General features: G+C 56.3%; 9 protein-coding genes across 9 annotated transcripts; 4 read left to right on the top strand and 5 right to left on the bottom strand.

Annotated features, from left to right (window-relative positions):
* Positions 1-1428: 1428 nt before the first annotated feature.
* ISF_00126 (Mob1/phocein) lies at positions 1429-3127 on the bottom strand (the record flags this gene model as incomplete). The annotated part of the gene is made up of 4 exons (XM_018843733.1): positions 1429-1978; positions 2031-2142; positions 2191-2549; positions 3105-3127. The coding sequence occupies 4 exons, from the start codon at positions 3125-3127 to the stop codon at positions 1429-1431; spliced, it is 1044 nt and encodes a 347-aa protein (XP_018708183.1).
* Positions 3128-4614: 1487 nt separating this feature from the next.
* Positions 4615-7874, top strand: ISF_00125 (calcium-transporting ATPase type 2C member 1; the record flags this gene model as incomplete). The annotated part of the gene is made up of 4 exons (XM_018843732.1): positions 4615-4776; positions 4831-7215; positions 7267-7279; positions 7336-7874. The coding sequence occupies 4 exons, from the start codon at positions 4615-4617 to the stop codon at positions 7872-7874; spliced, it is 3099 nt and encodes a 1032-aa protein (XP_018708182.1).
* Positions 7875-8410: 536 nt separating this feature from the next.
* On the top strand, positions 8411-10909 carry ISF_00124 (golgi transport complex subunit Cog4; the record flags this gene model as incomplete). The annotated part of the gene is made up of 2 exons (XM_018843731.1): positions 8411-9655; positions 9716-10909. The coding sequence occupies 2 exons, from the start codon at positions 8411-8413 to the stop codon at positions 10907-10909; spliced, it is 2439 nt and encodes an 812-aa protein (XP_018708181.1).
* Positions 10910-11512: 603 nt separating this feature from the next.
* On the top strand, positions 11513-12835 carry ISF_00123 (Translation factor, SUA5 type; the record flags this gene model as incomplete). Its single annotated transcript, XM_018843730.1, has 1 exon — positions 11513-12835. One exon carries the CDS (start codon positions 11513-11515, stop codon positions 12833-12835), a length of 1323 nt encoding a protein of 440 aa, XP_018708180.1.
* A 217-nt stretch (positions 12836-13052) lies between these two features.
* ISF_00122 (coatomer zeta subunit) lies at positions 13053-13807 on the bottom strand (the record flags this gene model as incomplete). Its single annotated transcript, XM_018843729.1, has 2 exons — positions 13053-13293; positions 13377-13807. 2 exons carry the CDS (start codon positions 13805-13807, stop codon positions 13053-13055), a joined length of 672 nt encoding a protein of 223 aa, XP_018708179.1.
* Positions 13808-14179: 372 nt separating this feature from the next.
* Positions 14180-17295, top strand: ISF_00121 (cell division control protein 54; the record flags this gene model as incomplete). The annotated part of the gene is made up of 2 exons (XM_018843728.1): positions 14180-14507; positions 14567-17295. The coding sequence occupies 2 exons, from the start codon at positions 14180-14182 to the stop codon at positions 17293-17295; spliced, it is 3057 nt and encodes a 1018-aa protein (XP_018708178.1).
* Positions 17296-17922: 627 nt separating this feature from the next.
* ISF_00120 (HSP20-like chaperone) lies at positions 17923-19233 on the bottom strand (the record flags this gene model as incomplete). The annotated part of the gene is made up of 1 exon (XM_018843727.1): positions 17923-19233. One exon carries the CDS (start codon positions 19231-19233, stop codon positions 17923-17925), a length of 1311 nt encoding a protein of 436 aa, XP_018708177.1.
* Positions 19234-20190: 957 nt separating this feature from the next.
* ISF_00119 (hypothetical protein) lies at positions 20191-20445 on the bottom strand (the record flags this gene model as incomplete). Its single annotated transcript, XM_018843726.1, has 1 exon — positions 20191-20445. The coding sequence occupies one exon, from the start codon at positions 20443-20445 to the stop codon at positions 20191-20193; it is 255 nt and encodes an 84-aa protein (XP_018708176.1).
* Positions 20446-21225: 780 nt separating this feature from the next.
* ISF_00118 (Major facilitator superfamily domain, general substrate transporter) lies at positions 21226-22743 on the bottom strand (the record flags this gene model as incomplete). Its single annotated transcript, XM_018843725.1, has 1 exon — positions 21226-22743. The coding sequence occupies one exon, from the start codon at positions 22741-22743 to the stop codon at positions 21226-21228; it is 1518 nt and encodes a 505-aa protein (XP_018708175.1).
* Between the last annotated feature and the right edge of the window lie 39 nt (positions 22744-22782).

The following is a 22782-nucleotide window of genomic DNA, read 5'->3' as shown; positions in this document are numbered from 1 at the left end:
ACGCCTTGCTTTTTTTTTTTTTTCGAATCGCACTGCCTCTCCCGTTTACGTACTCCCACGAGGCTTTGGTCTCACCTCGCCGACGCTTGGCGTTGGCGTCACAACCTCGCGCGCCACCCAGCCAGCCCTCGACATCACGTCGTTCCCATCAATGTCCCTCGAGGAAAACTGGCGGTCAAGCAACGGGCCGGGCCCTTCAAGCGACGATGCACTCCATCTCTGGGGCCGCACTCGTTTCAGGGGAATCGTTCATGCCCCCGCCTTTTTTTTTTCCCTTTTCCACGGCGTCGTGAGCGAGGTGAGGAACGTTGAGAAGCAGCGCGGGCAGAGTGCCAGTGACCGCTGAAATGACAAAACTCACACACAAAGAATCTGTTTCTTGTTGCCCCGTGCAGGCGCATTGCACATTTCATGCAGAGAGAAAAAAAAAGAAAAAAAAAGAAAGAGGCGCGGGCTGGCCAACTCCGCCGCCCCGAGGACCATCTTGTCTACCCCCTCGCGCCACGCAGAAGCCAAAAAGGAAGAGACATGCAGATAATGCATGTAGGAACATGGAAAAAGAAATATCCAGTAGATAGCATTGTCTAGGACATAGCAAGGAGAATATCTTCTTACTCCCCCGATCACAATGCTACGTAAAGAAACGAGGGAGAGGAAGCCGAATCATTCGCCGTTGCCCAGCATGCTCGTACATTCCTTTCCTCTTCGTCACCGCTCATTGCTAGACCATCTGGAGGCTGCTCAGCTTCTCGATCGATAGGGTGCCTTTTATTGTTCATGCTGTTGAAGGTACCACCGCATCTGAAACACTTTTTCTGCATGCCTTCGCTCTCGCCGCCGCTGCCGTTGCCATGCAGCTCATCGAGGACCTTGCCTCATTCGCTGCCCCCGTATGGACGTACGTATGGATATAAACTCCGCGAGGCGCGGTGAGTTATGCGCATCCGAGACAGCGACCGCCTGCAGTTTGTTCGCTGGGAGGGGGTCGATGCGGTCTGGCCGGCCATCAACACGTTCTAGAAGCAACGGGGACAAATCAAGGAGCGGTGCCACGACATGTCATGCACACGATATTACGAGGACGAGGTCCTGTAGAGGTAACTTACACATTCACCATTGTGAAAAGCCATGGTAGCAAGCCTAGACGACTATCAACATCGTTTGCTAACCAAGAATGCACCCAAAAAATTTCATTCCGTGTCCACAACTTCTCCTATATTGACACCAACGGTAACAGCTTTCCCTTCCTTCACCATGACAAGAGATATTGCTTCGCGAATTCAAACTCCCGCTTGTCAATATGTATGACAGGTGGCTGCCAGAGCCATAGGCATGACAAAGCCAACGCAACATGGTTTGCACAAGTATGTATGTGAAGATTGGTGCTGCATCGACATGCGGATGCATTCGACAAGTAGTCGCATGCATTTACTGCTGGGCCATGCCGGCCAGCTGCAAAAGACGCTCTCCAGCGCGAAGGTTGGCATACTCGTAGGCCTTGGACTCAGGTGGGAAAGTGCCGTTCGCTGCCCAGAGGTCAACGAGTGGCTGCATGGGTTCCAGTTCGTTAGGACCCAGCATGTCCAGAGCCGTAGCAGTGAGGATAAAGTGCGAGAAACAACTGTTCAGCTGCTTCTCAAGGTTCAAGTGGTAGAATGGGTCCGTGAAATGTGACCAGTACAGATGGGAGTATACACGGAACATCTGACGGAAGATCATCTGAGAGACCTCGAGAAATTTGTCAGGGAACCCAGATCGCTTGCCCAGCCACTCCCTCTCGCCAGGGTTGGACAATTGTGACAGCGGCGTTGTCGTGGTCGCAGGGTTTTGAGCGTACGATACACCAGATGGGTCGGTAGGGAAGATGGCCGGATCGTCGATTTTGCCAGAAATCCATCGCTGCATCAGAGTCATGTATTCGTATGCGGGCAGCTCGACGGGTTCCCGGTCTCTGTTGAGCCAAGTAAACGAATGGTTACTACAAATACTTGTCAGCGACTACCTCCCCAGCTGCGGCAGGATAAGCTTACGCTCCGGCAGAAGTGCGAGGGCATGTTGTGGAGTTGCAGATTGAAAGACCAGTCTCTTCCTTCTCGTGGACGACGCGGACGAAATTCCAAAGGTTTCGATAGTGCTCAACAACTATAGACGCGTTAGCTCTACACATGTCTTGCCGGGGCCGAATCTTACCCTGGTGAGCAATCCATTCTCCTTGTTCAACGGTCTTCGGTCGAGCACTTAGGGTCATAAAGTTGCCCTTGACAATGTGTTTGGTGCAGTTGGCGTTGAGCCATAACGGCAGGGGCTTCGGGAGATGATAGGAGTTGATAATCTCGTCACCGCTCGGGATGGTACCGTTGCTCTCATCCATGCCGATGGTCTGGGCGAGCGAGGGAGAGTTTGGCAGCGGAGGCACCTTGGGGGCAAGGCTGGCTGAAGACTGACTTCCTTGCGACTGAGAATCGGAGATTGGCAGTTGACCAGTTGAGGTGGTTGGGCTTTTCTGAGGGCCGGGGGACTTGTTCGATCCGCCTCGGAAACGGGCGTTACTAGTGACCACCAATTAGTACCAATGTTGAGTTCCCTTGGTGCGACAGCGACCGCGCCAGCGCGCGATGGGTGCAGATGGGCCATAGAGCATGGTACACTGTTGGTGCTAAACACGGCACACGGTTGTTTCAATAAAGTTTGGCAATATGAAGAAGTTACAGCCGCGCATTGTCAACACCAAGTCAGCACTTAGTGCGGCACACCGTTGGTGTGGATGACAACATCGGACCATCCAATTGAGCACTGGTTTGGACAGCGATAACAGCGTCATGCAATACCAGGAGCCGCCGAAGAGCAACGAGGGCCATGTCCGCTCCTTCCGTCGTCAGCCTCGAGGTCCCCTCAGAGAGTTGGATTCGCAATGGCATCCGTCGTCTCGTGTAGCAGCAACCAACCCCTCACTCACCGCTAGGGCGAGATGTGGCTTTGGCGGCTCCGAGACTGAGAAGGCAGACCAGGGGCAAACAGCACCAATGCAAGCGATCGAGGGCGGCGAAAAAAGTGCAGGCAATCGGTAGCACAGCAAAAAAAGAAAATCAATGCAAAATACTTACATCCCAGAGAATAGATTAGACATGATGGATGGGAGAAACAGGTGGTGGAGCGGGATGCAGGTGCTCCGATGCTGCCCAAAGGAGGGGCAGACGACTGTCGCTTCGTCACGGGATTTGGCGCCTGGAACGAGTTTGGAAGAGAGTGCTAGTGAAGTTTGGTTTGCTAGGGGGACTGGCTTAGACGAGAGCGCGATGCTACCCCGTCGAGGAAGCAGAGCAGGCGGCGGCTGATGGTGATGGTTCGCGTGAAAGAACGAGGGGCTGAGATGTAGCGTTTGCGGTTCAGGGCAGGAGACTCTTGCCTATCCGACCTGTAGAAGAACTCAGGGCGTCTGGAATAAGTGGGCTGCCGATTATTGTTAAGGTAAAGAAAGGTTCCCTGAATGGGAGGGCAGCTGCCAACAGATACAGATTGCTGCCCAGCCCAAAGTGTCGTGAAAATACACGCTGCTGTATGCCGAAGAAATGTCGAAAATATAATAAAAACTACACAAGACCCGAACGAATCAAGCGGTTTTTGGATATCAATAATAAAAGCCCAATTTAGATATTTGTTCCCAGCTATGTAAACTAACCCCTTCCCTTCCCCGTGTCATGTTCCGTTTTGTCCAATCCCCACACACAGCTGGTGCCTGAGCCGCTGTAGGTACCTATGTAATTGCCCCTTGTTGGCTGTTTATAGCGACTGCTGCAGCGCTTGCGCAGCGAATTCTGCTTCATTCCCAAACAGGTATAGCGCAACTTTGTCGTCCAAACATCAACAGCCGACAATACACACTGTCCGTAGGATCTTGCGCTGGCAATTGATAATACTTTATACAGCAATGTATTGTTTGCTGAATTTCTTCCTACTCCCTAGTTTTGTTCTACTGAAGCTACCGAACATTCTTCATACGCTGGAGGTCAACAATTGGCGCTGGGTCTGGAGCAAGATGGATAGAGTCCCCGCCAAAACTACCTTATTCCCGGGCATCAAGCACGATGCATTGTGCTTGGAAAAGCGTTAACGCTCAACAGGATGGGCTTTGGAGTTTTATGCTAGTACTTTTCTTTTTTCATCTCTATTTCTCCTGCAGTAGAGCCCTCATCTGCCATTTGTTTCGTGGTCTTCGTCACTTGGCTTATTCGTACTTTACCCAATGTTGCCCCTGTTCTTCCCTGGCGCCCCACCAAAAGGACAGCCTCGTTGGCCTGTCCGCGGATTACCTACATTCATCGGCCAGCTTTGCGACCGACTCCTTTGCGACGCTTTTGGCAAATTCTTTCCACCATCTATCTTTCCAACTCGTCGGTTCGGCTTCGTCGTTGTGCGCCTTCCAACTCCTTCTCGTTCATCGGACTGAGTAGCCGCTGCAGGCTTCGCAGACCGTCATCGTCTTATCGTCCCTGCGCTTCGAGAGCCCCCTAGAGAGACACGTCGTGCATCAGCCCCCATGACATCGCGAGATCTGCGATACCGCGATTGACGCTCCCGCAACTCCCGTCGCGTTATAGAGCACCAAGTTCAGTCATGTCACTTCCATGGTCCGAACGCGGTCGTGCGGACAACCACCCTCTGCTGCCGACCTCGTCAACCCCAACCATCACAGGCCTTAGCTCTGAACCTCTAGACCATGATCAGCCGCCTGCCTCGCGGCCGCGCCACGCCAGAACAACATCAGCGCATGCTCGTGTTAGTGTTCTCATGATCATCATTCTTCTACAATTGACTGACTTTCTTTTACAGAGCGTCGCAGACGAATTCTCGTTTATGACCCCAAGCGAAGCTGCTGCCCGCCTGCGAACGTCCCTTACTTACGGGCTCACCCCGAACGAAGGTCTTACAAGGCTTGGTAGCCATGGTCCGAACGAGATCCCCCACGAGGAGCCAGAGCCTCTCTGGCTACGCTTCCTCAAGCAGTTCCAGGAGCCCCTGATCGTCATGTTGCTGGTGTCTGCCGGCGCGTCGTTGCTCCTGGGCAACGCTGATGATGCAGTCAGCATTACAGTTGCCGTTACCATCGTTGTCAGCGTTGGCTTTATACAAGAATACAGATCCGAGAAATCCATCGAAGCGCTAAATCATCTGGTCCCAAACCACGCCCACCTCTTGCGCAGCGCACCTCAGAAATCGCCTACTACCAAAGGCCCCGCGCTACCGTCCAACATCACAGACGCTCAAGACATTGGTGACCCTGGCATCAGAACTCCTGATGACGCAATTTTAGATGCCACTTCTTCCAAGGTCATGGCTTCTCAGCTTGTGCCGGGTGACCTGGTTTTGTTTACAACCGGAGACCGCATCCCCGCCGACATTCGTGTTACCAAGGCTGCCGACCTCACGATCGACGCTTCCAACCTTACCGGCGAAACTGACCCTGTTAGGCTCGGTACTGAGGCGAAGCGCAGCCAAGTTTTACCGCAGCTCGGCAACGCAGCTCCGAACTCCTCGCTTGCACCGAACACCAGCGCAAGCATGGAGAATATTGCCTACATGGGAACCCTAGTCAAGTCGGGCCACGGCCAGGGCATAGTTTTCGCAACTGGCGGAGCCACACAGTTTGGTGCCATTGCGACAAGTGTGTCTGGAACTGAAAGTCCCCGTTCGCCTCTGCAGCTTTCCATGGATGATCTGGGCTCACAATTGAGCAAGGCGTCCTTCGTTGTCATCGGCCTTATCTCGCTCGTTGGCTTATTGCAAGGCAAAAAGTTATTGGAGATTTTTACCATTTCCATTTCATTAGCTGTCGCTGCCATTCCCGAAGGCCTCCCCATCATTGTCACCGTCACTCTCGCTCTCGGGGTACATCGCATGGCAAAACATAATGCTATTGTGCGCCGCATGCCCAAGGTCGAGACGCTTGGATCTGTAAATGTCGTCTGCACAGACAAGACGGGCACTCTCACAACCAATCACATGACTACAGCTCAAATGTGGCACTTTGGTAGAGAAGTCATCAATATCGAAGCCGAAGCCGAGGCAATCGAATCAAGTCCCTCACAAGCGACCTCCAGAATTTTGCGAATTGGCAACCTTGCCAACAATACACGACTCGCTCATAGTCATACACACGGCGCTGTCCCATCATTGGCTGTCATGTCGTCAACTTTAGGTCGAGGAGATTCTCCTTCGTTCACAAGATGGGCTGGCCAGCCAACCGATGTTGCCATGATGGACCTCCTGGACAAGTTTAAAGAGCATGATGCTCGCGAATCTGTTGGGGCCCGTGTAAGCGACATACCATTCAGCTCTGACAGGAAGTGGATGGGCGTTATTATTGGCAACGAGAAAGAGTACGCATACATGAAGGGGTCTATCGAAAAGGTCCTCGCAGCTTGTGACACATATCTCGACCAAGATGGCCGGGAGATTGTCCTCGACTCAGCTCGCAGACAGGAGGCACAACAAGCCGCGGAGTCGATGGCTGCAAAGGGCCTCCGTGTCCTTGGTTTCGCAAGTGGACCAGTCTCACGCTCTGGTAAAGCCTACACCCGAAGCAACACGCCAGGAATGGATGCACCTTCCCTTCTTCCTGGGGAGGACGCCTTCAAGGGCCTGACTTTCGCTGGCCTTGTTGGCATGAGCGATCCCCCAAGACCTGGTGTCGGCAAATCCATTCGACGACTGATGCGCGGGGGTGTCAGGGTAATCATGATTACCGGAGATGCTGAAACTACAGCTCTTGCTATTGGTCGGCAGCTAGGCATGAATATTGCTACAGCGAGCTCGCACGCTGCTGGGCAAACCACTGTCAAGCCTGTACTGCGAGGCGACGAGATTGACAAGATGTCAGATGAGGCTCTCGCTGATGCTATGCAACATACGACTATTTTTGCTAGAACGACACCCGATCATAAGCTCAAAATTATTAGCGCTCTACAGTCCCGTGGCGATATTGTTGCCATGACTGGTGACGGTGTCAATGATGCACCAGCCTTGAAGAAGGCCGACATTGGTATCTCTATGGGTCGTCAGGGCACCGATGTTGCCAAGGAAGCTGCAGACATGATTCTTACCGACGATGACTTTTCGACTATACTACGTGCTATCGAGGAGGGCAAGGGCATCTTTAGCAACATTCAAAATTTCCTGAGGTTCCAGCTCTCCACCAGCGCTGCTGGTCTGTCACTGGTATTCCTCTGCACCTTGTTTGGTTTTAAGAATCCGCTAAATCCAATGCAGATTCTCTGGATCAGTACGTTTCAATTCGCCAACCAAAACCAGAGTCTCAATTGCTAATCCCATTTTCAGATATCATCATGGATGGACCTCCTGCGCAGTCTCTTGGTGTGGAGGCTGTGGACCCAGATGTCATGAACAAGCCTCCTAGAAAACGGAATGACCCCGTGCTGACACGCGGCGTCATTACACGCGTATTGATATCCGCATTCATCATCATGGTTGGAACCATGCTGATCTACAGCCACGAGATGCTTGCCGACGGGCAGGTTACTCGACGCGACACGACCATGACCTTTACATGCTTCGTCCTGTTTGATATGTTCAATGCGTTGAGCTGTCGATCTGAGAGCAAGTCAATCCTCCGCGGCGAAGTCGGTCTATTCTCCAACAACCTGTTCAACTGGGCCGTGTCTCTGAGCATTGTCGGTCAGATTCTTGTCATTTACCTGCCGGCGCTCCAGGAAGTATTCCAGACGGTGCCGCTAACATTTAGCGATCTTTTCCGTCTGACGGTTTTATGCAGCACAGTCTTTTGGGTAGACGAGCTGCGGAAGTATCTCAAGTACGGCAAGCGGCGTTTAGTCAGTGGTTATAGCCAAGCTGTATAGATAGATTTGTAGATGGCTGTTTAAAGTGTATTGCATAATTGGGTGGCGCAAATAAAACGGCGGCATGAATACAACTTGTTTCAATCTAAAGGAGCCTTGCTTTTTGCGTCCTTTTTTACTCTTCTCATTTTCTACAATTTTATGTTAAGGGATAGCCGCAAGCCAGGTTGTGAACAGACATGCAAGCAGCGGATGAGATGAACAACCGTAACTTATGACCAATTTTTGACAAATAGACAGTAAAGGGCAGCAGAAATCAAAACAATCAGCAAAAAAGAAAAATTACCCGACTCAGTCGCTACTAAAGCTGCCCTCGTCTTTTTGTAGTATCGTCGCTAGTTATACTCTCAAGGTTCAGGGTAGGGCGAGCCCACCAACAGGCACAGGGCCCGCTGCCTGTGTGGGCAGCGACCAGCGGGCAACCGAAATCCAAAGCTCCCCCCAGCCAAGCTTCTATCTTGTATCTCTGGCAGCACACAACACCAACGGGCCAGCTCGGCAGCAATGCGCGGATCAGACCAATCGCCTCTGTGCCAATGTCCGCCCTAATGCACAGCGGTGCCAGTCGCGCCCACGAAGATGATGCGACGACCGCCCCCGCGAAACACAATGACAACCACCAGCACGCCGCTGCGGCTGCGGGGTTCGAGAATGCCACCACGCTGGCCGAGGTGCGCGCGGCCCTCGATGCCCTGCACGCCCGTGAGTCGGGCATCACCCGACGCCTCGACGCCCTGATGGCCTCGCAGACGGACCTCTCGCGCGACCTTGGCCGGCTGGACATGCTGCGCGCGGGGCTCGGGTCCCAGGTCATCGCCACGCGCTCCATTGGCAACGACATGCTGGCCGATGCGGCCGAGACCGCGGGCGACCTGAGCAGCAAGGTCAAGAAGCTGGACCTCGAGAAGAACCGGGTCGAGGACACGCTGCGTGTGGTGGAACAGGTGGCGGAGCTCAAGGCCTGCGTCCACGGCGTCGTGGGCTCCATGGGCGCTCCGCAGGACTGGGAGGCGGCCGCCGGGTACCTGTCCAGGGCGAGCCACGTGCCCGAGGACATCATCAAGGGCCCCTTTGCCGCGGGCATCGTGCCCAGCGTCGAGGTCCCCGACGCGCCGTGGACGACGCTGGAAAACGCAAAGGAGAGCCTCTGCACCCTGTTCCTGCGCGAGTTCGAAAAGGCCGCGGCCGATGGCGATGGGACCAAGGTCACGCGGTTTTTCAAACTGTTTCCGCTGATCGGCCGGACAGAGGTCGGCCTGGACGTGTACGGGCGCTACGTGTGTCAGGGTGTTGCCGGGACGGCCCGGACAACGCTCAAGGACGGCGTGGGCGGCCAGACGCGCAAGGACGGCTTCTTCTACGCCAACGCACTCACGAAGCTATTCGAGCACATTGCGCAGATCGTAGAAGGCCACGGCAGCCTGGTCGAGCGGCACTATGGCGCGGGCAAGATGGTTCGCGTCATTGAGAGGCTCCAGATGGAAGCGGACGTGCAGGGTGGCATCATCTTGGACACTTGGACCGACGAGCGGAATCTGGATAGGAAGATCACCGACGTGAAGAGCTACCCATTCTCGTTTCTGGTGCAGAGCTTCTTGCCGCCGCAATCGCGGAGCAACACGCCGCGCCTCAATTCACCAGCAATTGGCGGAGGGACCAATGGACGTGCCAGCGAAGACGAAGGCGTTAACATGAAGGAAGTGGATGCGTTATTGAGTGAGATTGCGGTCATGCTTGGCCGTTGGTCGCTATACACGAGATTTGTTTCCGGAAAATGCGTCGTGAGTAATCCCGCCAAGCCGCAAGTCTTGCGAGCAGACATGTCGCTAACAATGGTACAGGATCCTGGCTCTGATAAATCGCCATTATCGACCGCGGATGTGATTACGAAATCCAACCTCTACAAAAAGATTATGGGAAAGCTCGTGTCACCATACAATGTGATGACGGGCTTTTTCTTTCGACGGTCTGTGGAAAAGTCATTTCAACTTGACGAATACCCACCTGGGCTGTCGTTGAAGATGAACAAGCCCATCGAGGGCGAAGCGCCATATATTATCTTGGCCGTAGATGATGTCATGTACATCATGAACTCTACGATTCAAAAATCCATCTCAACATCTCAAAGGGACGTAGCATCAAATATTATCCCGACGATTGAGCGAATCCTGACGGGCGATTTCATTGGAATGGTTCAGCGCAAGATGCGTGATGAAACATATCCCAAACCTGTGATCCAAGGCGGATTCCCGCCAGAGGACAAGATTGTTCAATTCATTGTTCTTATCAACAGTTTGGATACGGCGAATGAGTATCTTAACAGAATTATCGAGGGCCGTATATCACACTCCGACGAGAGCCCAGATGTTGCGGTTCCTGGCGACGGACTGAAGGAGTCCTTCCCTTTTGAAAAGGACGCTGTCATGGTCGCAAGCCAGCTACGTAAGCTGCAGAAGACGTTTTTGGCGAAATCTAACGAGTTGCTCGGCGAGGGAATCAATGTGCTATTTGAACGAGTCGTCAAACTCCGCCTGCGACCGGTTCTCGCAGAAACCTTCCGCGACGCCGATTACACAATGACAGAGCAAGAGCTCGCTGATTATGCGGAGCAAAACGAGGAGGATGTTGAGCAGGTCATGGAGATGGTGGCCGGCAGATTTGAGCGCGGCTGGGACATGCTCATGAAGCCCATCGGCCGCATTATGACGGCAGCCACGTTCAGCGTCCTGTCGGAGGCGACGGCCAAGTACCTGTCCCGGGTTCTGGAGAAGAGGATCCTGAGCTACTCGGGCAAGACGAGCGAGTACGGCGCGATCCGTATTGAGCGCGACTTTTCGGCTATTGTCGGCGTCGTTGCCAAGGGACACTATGGCATCCGGGAGGTGTTTGGGAGGGTGACGCAGCTCATGATGGTGGCTAACATGGAAGACGAGGAGTGGGAGGAGCTGGTTGCCCTCGACGGCGACGATGGCATCGAGTGGACGCTGACGGAGGAGGAGAGGAGGAGAGCGCGGGCTCTTGTTCGTCGCACTTGATAGGCAAGCAACTGGTAATTGGGTTATGGGAAAAGCATATACATCTGTTTCATATAGAGCAATTAAACATGCATGTTAAGTCAAACCTGGTCCTTGAGCCAAAGCCTGTTGGGCATCGAATACTTCGATTCGGCAGTGTATTGACATTGTAGCTCCCGATCAGTGATGATGCGACGCAAAGGAAAGTAGAAGCGGGATGCAAGCGCTGATCCACTCCCCACCATCTAATTAAAGAAGAAAACCAAATTTTAACAAAAACCGCAATCAGAGCATAAGAGATCATGTCCGATTCACAAGGCACCAAAGTAAAGTTCACGGCCCCACTAAAAAGTGAAAGCGGATCACAGCGCATCATGAAATTTTTTGTTTGACTCACAACCAACTCGCAACTCATCTAGGTTTAATATATCAAAAGGGGATTTTCAAGCGGCATTGATACAGACTTGGATCTCCTGAAAAGTCACTTCCAAGAGATAGGAACGGCGCGGAAAACCCAACAAACGCAACGCAGAAGCGGCCAGGCTCACGCTGGCATCCACCACTGCGACCCGTCGACTTATATCGACTGCTCTGCGATCGCGCCCGGCCCGGACGCCGCTCACCATGCAGACGCAGGTCGTCAAGATCCCCGCCCAGGGATCCGAACTAGGGCACTTCCGCGACTCCGAGGGTCCAAGCAGGCTGGAGGAGTGGTGCGTGAGCGATGCCGAGTCGTCGCGGGACTCGATCGAGGCGCTCGCCCAGGCCGGCGCGCACCTGCAGCACAGGGACACGCCGGTGGCCTTCCCGACGGAGACGGTGTACGGCCTCGGCGCCGACGCCACGCGCAGCGCCGCGGTCCGGGGCATCTACGCGGCCAAGGGGCGGCCGTCCGACAACCCGCTCATCGTGCACGTGTGCGACCTGCGGATGCTGCGGCGGCTGCTGGGCACCGCCGCGGACGGCACGCCCAACGCGTTGCCCGACCGGTACGCGGCGCTGATCGAGCGCTTCTGGCCGGGCCCGCTGACGATTCTGCTGCCCAACGCGCGGCCGTCGGCGCTCGCGCCCGAGGTGACGGCGGGGCTGGCCACGTTTGGCGTGCGGATGCCGTCGTCGACGCTGGCGCTGTCGCTGATACGGCTGGCGGGCGTGCCGCTGGCGGCGCCGTCGGCCAACGCCTCGACGCGGCCGTCGCCGACGGCGGCGCACCACGTGCGGCACGACCTCGAGGGCCGCATCGAGCTGATCCTGGACGGCGGGCCGAGCCGCGTCGGCGTCGAGAGCACCGTAGTCGACGGCCTGTGCGACCCGCCGGTCGTGCTGCGGCCCGGTGGCGTGAGCATGGAGGAGCTGCGCGCCTGCCCCGGCTGGGAGCGCGTCGTCAAGGCATACAAGGACCACAGCGAGGAGGGCAAGGCGGCGCCGCGCGCGCCGGGCATGAAGTATAAGCACTATAGCCCCACGGCGCGCGTCGTGCTGTACGAGGCGTCGTACGGTGGCGCCGTGGACGGCGGGGGAATCGCGCCGGTAGATGTCGAGGCTGCCGCGCGCGCGCTCGAGAACGGGCACGCGTCGGGTGGCGGCGAGGCACAACCGGCGCGCAAGGTGGGCGTCATTCGAACGCAGCGGTGGAAAGCGGGCGGTGGCATTCAAGTACAGAACTGGCGCGAGGCATCACCCGTGGCGACGGAGGTGGACAAGTCAGTATATGAAGTGTATACGGGCGACCTTATCGGCGCCAGCGGCCAGGTGGTCGGCGAGCTGTTTGACGTGAACCTGGGCAAGGAGGCGAAGGGCATCGCGCAAGGGCTCTTTGCCGCGCTGCGTGAACTCGATAGCCGAGGCGCCGACACAATATTTGTCGACGGTATAGACGGAGAATTAGACATTGCAGCGGCGGTCATGAATCGCCTACGCAAAGCAGCATCGGAACTGAGATCATGATGCAGCCCATATAGAAGAAAAATAGAATTATACCCTCTAAATGCCGCGCATTTGCGCCCTGCGTAATTCATCGTCTTTTTACTGGACGTGCCTCATTCAATTCTCGGTGGATTATCCTTCCTCTCCCCTCTCTCTCGTGGTCCTTCGATATTCATTTGCTTCATATCCTGTCAATGTTGCAGAACGCTACTCTTCCTCCTATACTTTTGTAGACCAATTATAGTCCCTGTCGCAACCAGTCGGCAAGCTTGGACTTGCCGAGCTGGGCTAGATTGTTGACACCCTGTTCGCTGAGATCGATGCCGCGGACTTGGAGGTCTTGGGTCGGCGCACGGCTGACGCGCTGGACAACAATCGTGGGGTCGGTCTCGAGGATGATACCGTCATCGACAATCTCGTCAATGGCGAGCGATACAAGGTCGTAATTTTCAATAATGGTGCGCTTATCGACGGATTGCCTAGGTGCGTCGAGGATTAGCAGGTGTCGGACATGGGCATTTCTGGTGAGCGCGAGCTTCCCGATGACGGTGCGGCCACATACTTGAACAGCAGGTGTAGGGAGTCTCTGAAAGCCAGCAGTGTGTTATAAAGCAGGATCTCGTTCTCGTCCGCAGCACCGACAAGGTAGATCATGACATCGGACTCGAGCTTGTACAGCACGATGCGGTTGTCGTAGAGGATAATGTCGCCGGTCTGCTTGGCCGTCTTTTCGATAAGGCCCTTCTCGAAGACCTTTTGTGACTTAGTATCGGCATATGGGTTCGTGGGACCACCTGCGACAAATGAATCTTGAGTTAGTCGACTGTGCGGTGAAGAAGCCCCCAATTGGACAAGGGGTACGAGAGGCGGCGCATCGTTACCTGTGGGAGCGGCGTGGGGAGGAGTAAAGTATTTGGCGAATATTCTTGAGCCGTCTTCGGTGCTCAGGACCAGCACGGCCTGGACCGAGAATAAGGTCATTCCAGGAGACATTTTGGAAGGCTTGACGTAGGTAGTCGGGCAATCAATCAATGAAGCTATTGCCTGTCACATCCATTGGCGCACTAGCAAGTTAACCAGGTGTCCTAGAAGCCCCTCCAGCCCACCAGCTGCAGCCGGCACAACCTTTTGCCGCTCCGTTTTCTGGGTCGCGTGCGCACGGGCCACAGAATCCTCCATTAATGGGAAACGCGTGTCGGGAAACCACTTTACGCGTCTGTGCCTGACGCGACCCGCACTGATTTGCTTTGCTCCCTTGCCCCTCGTTGGCTCCTTGCACAAATTATTGAGGGCCGCTTCATCTCGCTGCAAACCTGGCTTCGACGCCTCTTTATTCTCGCCTCTTCACCTTCTAAACTCGCAAAGATGTCGTCGCCATCGCAACGCAGGCAACGGAACTCGCAGTCTGCGACTCCTCGTCGCTCTGCGCGCCAGTCATCCGCCAATGTGCCGAGTGATCCCCCCCAGCCGGTCTCGAGCCCCATGTTCTTCCAGTCCTCGTCACCCGGCCGTGGCGATGGCTACCCCGGTGCTAGTGGCGATGTGTCGTCGCCCCTGCGCCATATGACGGACACCCAGAGCACGCGTGCCGGAAATGTTGCTATCCCCAGCTCACCGCTCCGCCAGATGAGCGACACACAATCTGTGGTGGATGACCAAGCTACGCCGCGAGCCAGCCGCACCCTTGGCGGAGGTATGAATGCATTGCGCCTTCTTTTGCGCATCGTGCGAAGCTAACCTGATTCTTTGCAGAATCATCCCCCATCAGATACGAGCCAAGCTCTAGCCCTGGGCGTTCACTACGACACCAATCGGAGCTGCGCAGCGAAGGCAGTGGCTTGTTCCTCGGCTCTGACGCCGGCAGCACTGCCTCGCGTAGACGTGGTGACATCAACTCTGATGCTCTCCGCACCCCTCGTGCGCCACGCCGTATCATCTTGGATGAGAGCGGCCGGGTTGTTCGCCAGGGCCCCGTCGACGGCTCCGATGCTCCCTCTCACACCAATCGCGACACCAATACTTCCGAAGCCGATATCCTTGGTGGACAGGGCGAGACTCTCATTTGGGGAACTACAGTTTCCATTGACGACACCTTCGCCTCTTTCAAGGACTTTTTGCGTAACTTTACTCGAAAGTATCGCATGTACCGTGACGGGCTCTCAGAAGAGGAGGTACGCGCCGATCCGGACGCCGAGAACAAACCCTACATGGAAGCTCTTGAAAATATGCTTCTCCTTGGCTCCACACGACTCTATCTTGATATCTCCGACCTGAACCTCTATCCTCCGACAAGGAAACTCTGGTACCAGACCCAGGCTTACCCCCAGGAGATTGTTCCTGTTATGGATCAGTCTGTGCACGATTTGATGATGGAGATTGCCCGCGCTGAGGGTCTGCGAAACAGAGCTACGCAGAGCAGCAATGGTCAGGACGAGTCTCAGAGGAGCAGACAGAGCTCGGAGCCAGTTTTTCCAAGCTCTGATAGGCCAGATGAGGCTGCCACTCCCCGACCGACACAAGACCCTCAGCCTTCACTCGAAGACCAGGTTTCTGCTTCCATATATGTTGTTCGTCCGTTTGGCTTGGATAAGTCAACCAATTTGAGAGATCTTAACCCATCTGACATGGATCGCCTCATCTGCGTCAAGGGACTTGTTATCCGCACGACCCCTGTCATCCCGGACATGAAAGATGCTTTCTTCCGATGCAACGTTTGCAACCACTCCGTCAACGTTGGCCTTGACCGTGGCAAGATTCGCGAGCCTACCGAATGCCCCCGTCCCATCTGCGGCTCCACAAACTCGATGCAAATCGTCCACAACCGTTGCTCTTTTGAGGACAAGCAGGTCATTAAGCTGCAAGAGACCCCCGACGCGGTGCCTGCTGGTCAGACACCCCACTCGGTATCTGTCTGCGTCTATAACGAATTAGTCGATTTTTGCAAAGCGGGTGATCGCGTTGAGCTTACCGGCATATTTCGGGTCAGCCCTGTCCGCGTGAACCCTCGCCAACGTGCCATCAAGAGCGTTCATAAAACCTACGTTGATGTACTTCATGTGCAAAAGGTAGACAAGAAGCGTATGGGAGTTGACGCGTCGACTCTTGGCGTTGAGGGCGACGAGGATGCCGATAGAGGTGCAAATGATATCCAGGAGACGCGCACCATCACTCCGGAGAACGAACAAAAGATTAAAGAGACTGCCGCGCGAGAGGATATTTATGATCTCCTCTCTCGATCTCTCGCCCCATCCGTCTACGAGTTGGACGATGTTAAGAAGGGGATCCTTCTGCAGCTCTTTGGTGGCACAAACAAGACTTTTGAGAAGGGCGGTAGCCCCAAATACAGAGGCGACATCAACGTCCTACTGTGTGGTGACCCGTCGACGTCCAAGTCTCAGCTACTTTCATACGTCCACAGAATCGCGCCGCGCGGTGTCTATACGAGCGGTAAAGGTTCCTCGGCCGTCGGGTTGACCGCCTACGTCACTCGTGACCCGGAAACTAAGCAACTCGTCCTCGAGTCGGGTGCCCTGGTGCTGTCTGATGGTGGTGTCTGCTGCATCGACGAGTTTGACAAGATGTCCGACGCTACCCGATCCGTTCTTCACGAAGTCATGGAACAGCAAACTGTGTCCGTCGCTAAGGCTGGTATCATCACCACCCTCAACGCCAGAACCAGCATTCTTGCTTCTGCGAACCCTATCGGCAGTAGATACAACCCCAATTTGTCAGTGCCTCAGAACATTGACCTGCCGCCTACGCTTCTCTCGCGGTTTGATCTTGTCTACCTGATGCTGGATCGTGTTGATGAGAAGATGGACAGACGTCTGGCCAAGCATTTGTTGTCTCTCTACATTGAGGATAAGCCGCAGTCTGCCCCGGCCGCTGGTGACATTCTCCCCGTCGAGTTCCTCACCATGTATATCTCATATGCGCGCGCCAACATCCAGCCCACCATCTCCGAAGAGGCAGGCAAGGAACTCATCGAGTGCTACATTGCGATGCGTGCTCTCGGCCAGGATGTCCGCGCCGCTGAAAAGCGCATCACCGCCACCACGAGACAGCTCGAGTCCATGATCCGCCTCGCCGAGGCCCACGCCAAGATGCGCCTGTCGGAAGTTGTCACCCGCGAGGACGTCCAGGAAGCGAACCGTCTCATCCAGAGCGCGCTCAAGACGGCCGCCACCGACGCTCAGGGCCGCATTGACATGAGTCTCCTGACCGAGGGCACTAGCGCCGTCGACCGCAAGCGCAAGGCGGAGCTCAAGGAGGCGACCCTCCGGCTGCTGGACGAGATGACGGCGGCCGGCAACGCCGTGCGCTGGAGCGACGTGGCGCGCCGCCTGGGCGAGAGCGCGAGCGTGCCAGTCGAGCAGGCCGAGTTTAACGAAGCTATGCGCGCGCTGGAGGCAGAGAACGCAATCACCGTTACAGGTGACGGCGCGAGAAGAAGTGTCCGACGTGTCACTGCGATAGTCTAAGGGGATCTAGCTGAGGGCATGCAATATGCATGGGTGTTATACCATTGATGATTGTTATGAAGGAAGCGGAGTGATGCTGTCAACTGTTTTCTGGAGAAATGCATCGCACGTAGTGGGAGTCACGAGGCATACCGGGGCTGAGGCTGGAGGGCTGGGGATAATACAATGTCACGGCGTTTGATGGATATGTCTATAGTTTTTGTAAATGGGCTAGTTTTACATTTGTTGATTTATGAACACTTTGATTGATATCTACCTGAATCACATCGGTTCCAGGCGATCTTTCGACCGTAGTATGCGTCGGGGTGGCCCCGTTGGTTCACAGGCATTCGTACTAGTTGAAGTTATGGAAATGTGAGAATTGTTCTGAATGTTTTGATTTATTAAATATCCTCCGCATTAAGTTTTTCTCAATCATCTTGTCAGTCTGTACCAAACAACCGCGCTATTCAAGTTGCATCATATTTCGTTCGCTGAACGACCTGGGAGGCTGTTTTCATTGCTGTTTTTTTATTGTTTCTTTCTTGCTTTCTCGGGGGTTTTTTTTTTTGGATTTCTATTTTCTTTTTTGCTTCGCCACACTTATGCAACTTCGCAGAACGCCTATAGTGGCCGCCGTTTTGCAGCTTACAAGACGTCCACCTTGCGGACCTCGGTCCACTCCTTGTCCGCCTTGGGCACGATGACGACCAGCACGCCGTCGTCCAGCTTGGCCTCGATGCCCTCGCCGTTGATCTCCTCCCTCGGCGCGGACTGCCCCTGCTCCTGCACCGGAGGAAGGGTAATATCACGGGAGAAGACGCCGACGCGGCGCTCCGACGACCGCAGCGTCTGGAGGAAGGCCTCGTCGCCGGGGCGGTGCACCACGCCCGCGACCGAGAGCGTACCGCGCTCCACATCCCAGTGCACTCCGATGTCCTGGCGCTTGGCGCCGGGGAGGGCGACGTGGAGGATGTACGCGGCCGGCGTGTCGAAGACGTCGACCGGCGGCGCGAAGGTGTCCTCGTCGTCGTCGGAGGCCGCGGCATTGGCGTTGTTATTGTTGTTGTTGTGGTTTTGCATCGCGGCGATGAAGGGCTGCAGGATGGGGTGGCTCATGAGACCTTGCGCTATCTCGGGGATGCTGGAAAAGGCGCCGCCGCCGTAGAAGGGGAAGCCGCCGCGGTCTTGGTGGTGGCGGCGGCCGAAACCACCGCGGCAGCCACCGCGACCGCCACGGCCGCCCCATCCGCCACGGCCTCCCCACCCGTGCCCGTAGCCGCCGAAACCGCCGCCGAAGCCGCCGGCGCCGGTGAAGGGCTCGTTGCCGGCCTCCTCGTACTCAGGGACCATCTCGTCGGGGTCCGGAACGTCCTCTCTCATGGTGTCAGGGGAGCCGCTCTTCTCATCTGCAGAATTGTTCTTCTTCTTCTCGTCGGCGGACTTTTCATTCTTCTCGTCGACGTCGACGGGTCGCTCGCGGGCGCCCTCCTCATCGGTGTCATGGTGGCCGCGCCCGCGTCGGTGGCGACCGTGGTGGCGGTGGCCCCGATCGGTGTCGGCAAAGTCATATTGGCCGTCGGCGTTGAGATAGGCAGCACCGTCGCGGGCGCCCCAGGAGTAGTACTCCGGGTGGTGGAAACGGTGGTGGTGGAGGTGGTGGCGGCCGCCGCGGCCGGGAGGAGGCGGCGCGGGGCCGTGTCCGGGTGGAGGAGGAGGTGGAGGAGGATGGTCGGAACCTGGGGGTCCGGGAGGAGGGGGCGGGCCGGGAGGAGGAGGAGGCGGGCCAGAGGGGAAGCCGGGCCAGAAGGTAGGGTAGCTGGCGTTGTCCGGGCCGGCGTGGTCGACGCCGCGGCCGGGGGCGCCGGGGTGGTTGGGGGCGAAGTTTGCGATCAGTTGTGCCAAGTAGCCCATCGGATCTTGGTTGTTATTATTGTTTGGAGGTTGCGGAGGAGCCATGATTTCGGTGCAATAAACTTGTTGTGTGGTGTGGTTAGGTGGCAAGTGTGAGAGATCGATGCTTCTTCGAGGATGAAGGGTGAGGAGAGGAGACATTTGGAATCACAAGGGGAGCATCAACCAAGTTATATAGTTACGTATAGGCACCCTTCCAAGGCAACCGCTTAGCCGTGTAAGTCATACTACGCAATACCAGGCAAAGTGACGAATGGGTGCCTGGGCGGCTGAAACGGGTGTACGGCATGCGCGTCATCGAATGAGCTAGAATAGAAATGACTGTGTATAGTGTTATCTACCGTGTTGCCACATGCCGAAAAGTAACTTTAGGTGCCGCTTTGCGTTACGTTTAAGTCTTAAGTGACTAGGTTGGCGAGCCGCGCGGCCAGCCCTACGTGTGTGTGGCCTACGCAAGCCAAATTTCCGGGCGGGTCAGTGGCGGCGATTCTCGTTCCCCGGCCCCGGTTGCCGCCGGGGCAGTCAGTCAGCCTTTCGGGACCGAGAGCAAAACTGGAATGTATTTTTTTCTTGGTCGTGATTGATACAGCAATACTCAATCTATCTCAATGATGGGGAATTTGCCCTTGAATTCGTTACATTTTCGTTTCATATTGACTGCTACACCGTGACCTACCACTTACACACAGTGACGCGACCGGCTCGGTCCCGAGGCCCATTGGCGGATGCCCTATCCGGCCTGTGGCGACTTTTCCAGTCTGACATGTCGCCTCTCGAGTTGCATGAATCAATCACAGATAGGAAGGACAATACATGGTGATTTGTAGCAGCAGATTAGGTCGGGTCTTGTTTAATTTGTTGAATAGTCTTGCTGCGACGATAACCCCAATAACAGTCGGCCGAGCTTACACTCCCTCTGGCCAACTCCATACATTGACCTGCCTCTTCTCGACTCGAATCTCCCAGGCTCGTCTCCTCCCGAATATCATTCAATGAGCCAGGCTATTTGACGCAGCAGCCGCAATTCTGTCTCTTCTCGCGGGCCGCCAAGCCGTCCCCGTCCCCGCCGTCGATGCAGCAGCTTTCGCTGAAGTTGCACTTCAGACCACCGCAGCAGTCCCGCTGGCTGTAGCACCCGACGTTGGGGATGGCACATGTCTGTCGTTGCTCTAGGCCAGCTCCCTCGGGAGCTGTCGCCGCCGCGATGGCGAGACCCGATCCCGCAAGGGTGGTGAGGAGCAGAGTCGTAATCTTCATGTTTTCTTGTTGCGTGGACAAAGTAGAGGTGTGGTCGGAAAAGAGAAGGGGGAGATGGAGAGAGAATTTTGGTGATTTGAGGTGCGAGAGCTGATAGACTGGCCTTTTATACCGCTTCTTGCCTAGACATGGATGTCGTGTCTTGGAAGGCGGACCATCGGACCTTGCAGGCTACGTCCCGGTGGTCGAGACATGTATCAGACCAACCCCAAGTGGCAATCGCGGTTGGTCGGCGGCCGAGACACGACATTCGGGCTAGTTGGGTTGTCGCATTGATCGAGTCTTGACCAACGAGCACGTCCAAGGTAGGTGTCGAGGTTGTGATGTGTCCTCGGGTTCCGGTCATGACTTCGGCCGTGTCGCTTTTCTCAAGATGACCAAGCCGATACAGTCTTCCGTGATTGCGACGGCCACTGCGCTATGCAAGCTCACAGACAAAATTTTGGCCCGCAAGACAAAACATAAAATGCAGGATATACTATAATAGACCAGAGTCAAAGTGACGACGCTTTTGCGGGACGCTGTCTTACAAACTCACATTTCAGCCAGCCACTTGCAGATAGCTTCACTGGCTGAAACGGCGGCAAGACATGAAAATATCCAAGAAGTAAGCAAAATTGTGGCCTTTAAATATTTTGTTAACTTTTTATTTTTTTTTTTTTTTGTTAAGAAGAAGAGCGCGGACTTGTAATGGCTGAGTTCACGGCATTGTATTGGCCAGCAAGTACAAAAAGGCTCTCCGTATCTCGTCTCAATGGCCACGACTTCCAGGTGCAAGGGCTAGTACGTGTATATGAACCGCGGGTGCGCGTCGCCCAAGTTGTCACCCTCCTCCTCCAGCAGGTGATCCCGCTTGCCCGCCCTCTTCCGGCGATTCTCCCACCACAGCCCGGCCACGTAGACGCACACCGTCAGAAACGCCACGCCCATCAGCCCGCCGCACAGCCGGAACCCCATGCGGTACCGCGGCGCCGTGCGCGCCTGGAACGCCAGCGAAGCCACGAAGCCGCCCGCGTTGCCTAGGCCGATTTGCATGCCCACCGCGAACGCCGTCTTGTACGCGCCCGCGACGTTGTTGAGCAGAAGCACCCACGCGCTCGGCAGCACCCCGAACGAGCCCGCCGCCACCAAATACAACGCGCCGTACCGGGCACCCGGGCTGTCCTCGGTCAGCAACACCGCGTACCCGGCCAGCGCCACCACGCACCCGAGGAGGGCGAAGCCGGCGCGGTGACGTAGCCGGTCGGAGGCGTAGGCGATGGCGAGCGTCCAGGCGGCGGCGGCGACGAAGATGGGGATGACGAGCGCTTGGATCTCGCGCGCGGTGGCGGTGGCAGGGCGGAGGGCCGCGACGATGGTCGGCGCGAAGAGCGTGATCGAGTACACGGAGGAGATGTCGCCGACGATGAGCAGCCCGCCGGCGTACACCTTCCAGTCCGTCACGCAGCGTACCACGGCCCGGCGGTCCAGCACGTCCATGCGCCCGATGCCGCCGTCCGCCCTGATGCGCTCCTCGAGTATCTCCCGCTCACCGTCTGCCAGCCACCGCGCCTGCTTCGGCCAGCCGCTCATAAACGGCCAGCACGCGCACGTCACGACCATGGTCGCCAGCCCCTCGACGATGAAGATCCAGCGCCACCCACTATAGCCGTTGGACGAGTGTATCCCCGCGACCGCGTAGGCCAGCAGCCCGCCGAGCGCGTTGGACGCCGCGTTGCCGACGTGCAGCGCGCTCAGGCGCCACTGCAGCTCGTACCGCGGATAGTACGCGGCCAGCAGGAAGACGCTTCCCGGGATCAGGCCGGCCTCGAGGACGCCGACGAGGGTGCGCAGGGCGACGAGCGCGGGGAGGTTGCGGACGAGGCCCTGGGCGGCGGTGACGGCGCCGAGGGCGAGGCACTCGCCGCACAGCACGGCCGGGGGCGGGAGGCGCCGGAGGAGATAGTTGCTGGGTACCTCGGCGAGGACGAGCCCGGCGAAGACGACGACGGCGGCGAGGTTGAAGCCGGAGGAGCGCGGGTCGATGCCGAGGTCGCGCTCGAGGCCTTGCAGGCGCGCGGCGCCGATGTTGACGCGGTCGATGAGTGAGATGAACCACAGGACGAAGAGAGGTGGGAGGAGCCGGAGGTCCAGCTTCCGGATGAGTCGCCGGTATTCAGCGGCGTCGGTGGCGGTGGTGGCAGTGATGTCGCCGGGGGTGGTGTTGGGCTCGCTGCGGGGGCCGGTCGGGAGCGGTTCGAGGGAGACGCGGCCGGGGCTCTTTTCGACGGCCGCTTCCATGTCCTCTTCTGGCTGCATTTCTGGAGATGCCGGCCTCGGAAAGCGTCTTTTTCTTTC

This window comes from Cordyceps fumosorosea (genome assembly GCF_001636725.1).
Source record: "Cordyceps fumosorosea ARSEF 2679 chromosome Unknown scaffold_1, whole genome shotgun sequence".
Lineage (NCBI taxonomy): Eukaryota > Fungi > Ascomycota > Sordariomycetes > Hypocreales > Cordycipitaceae > Cordyceps > Cordyceps fumosorosea.
This window is presented reverse-complemented; position numbering and strand designations above follow the sequence as displayed.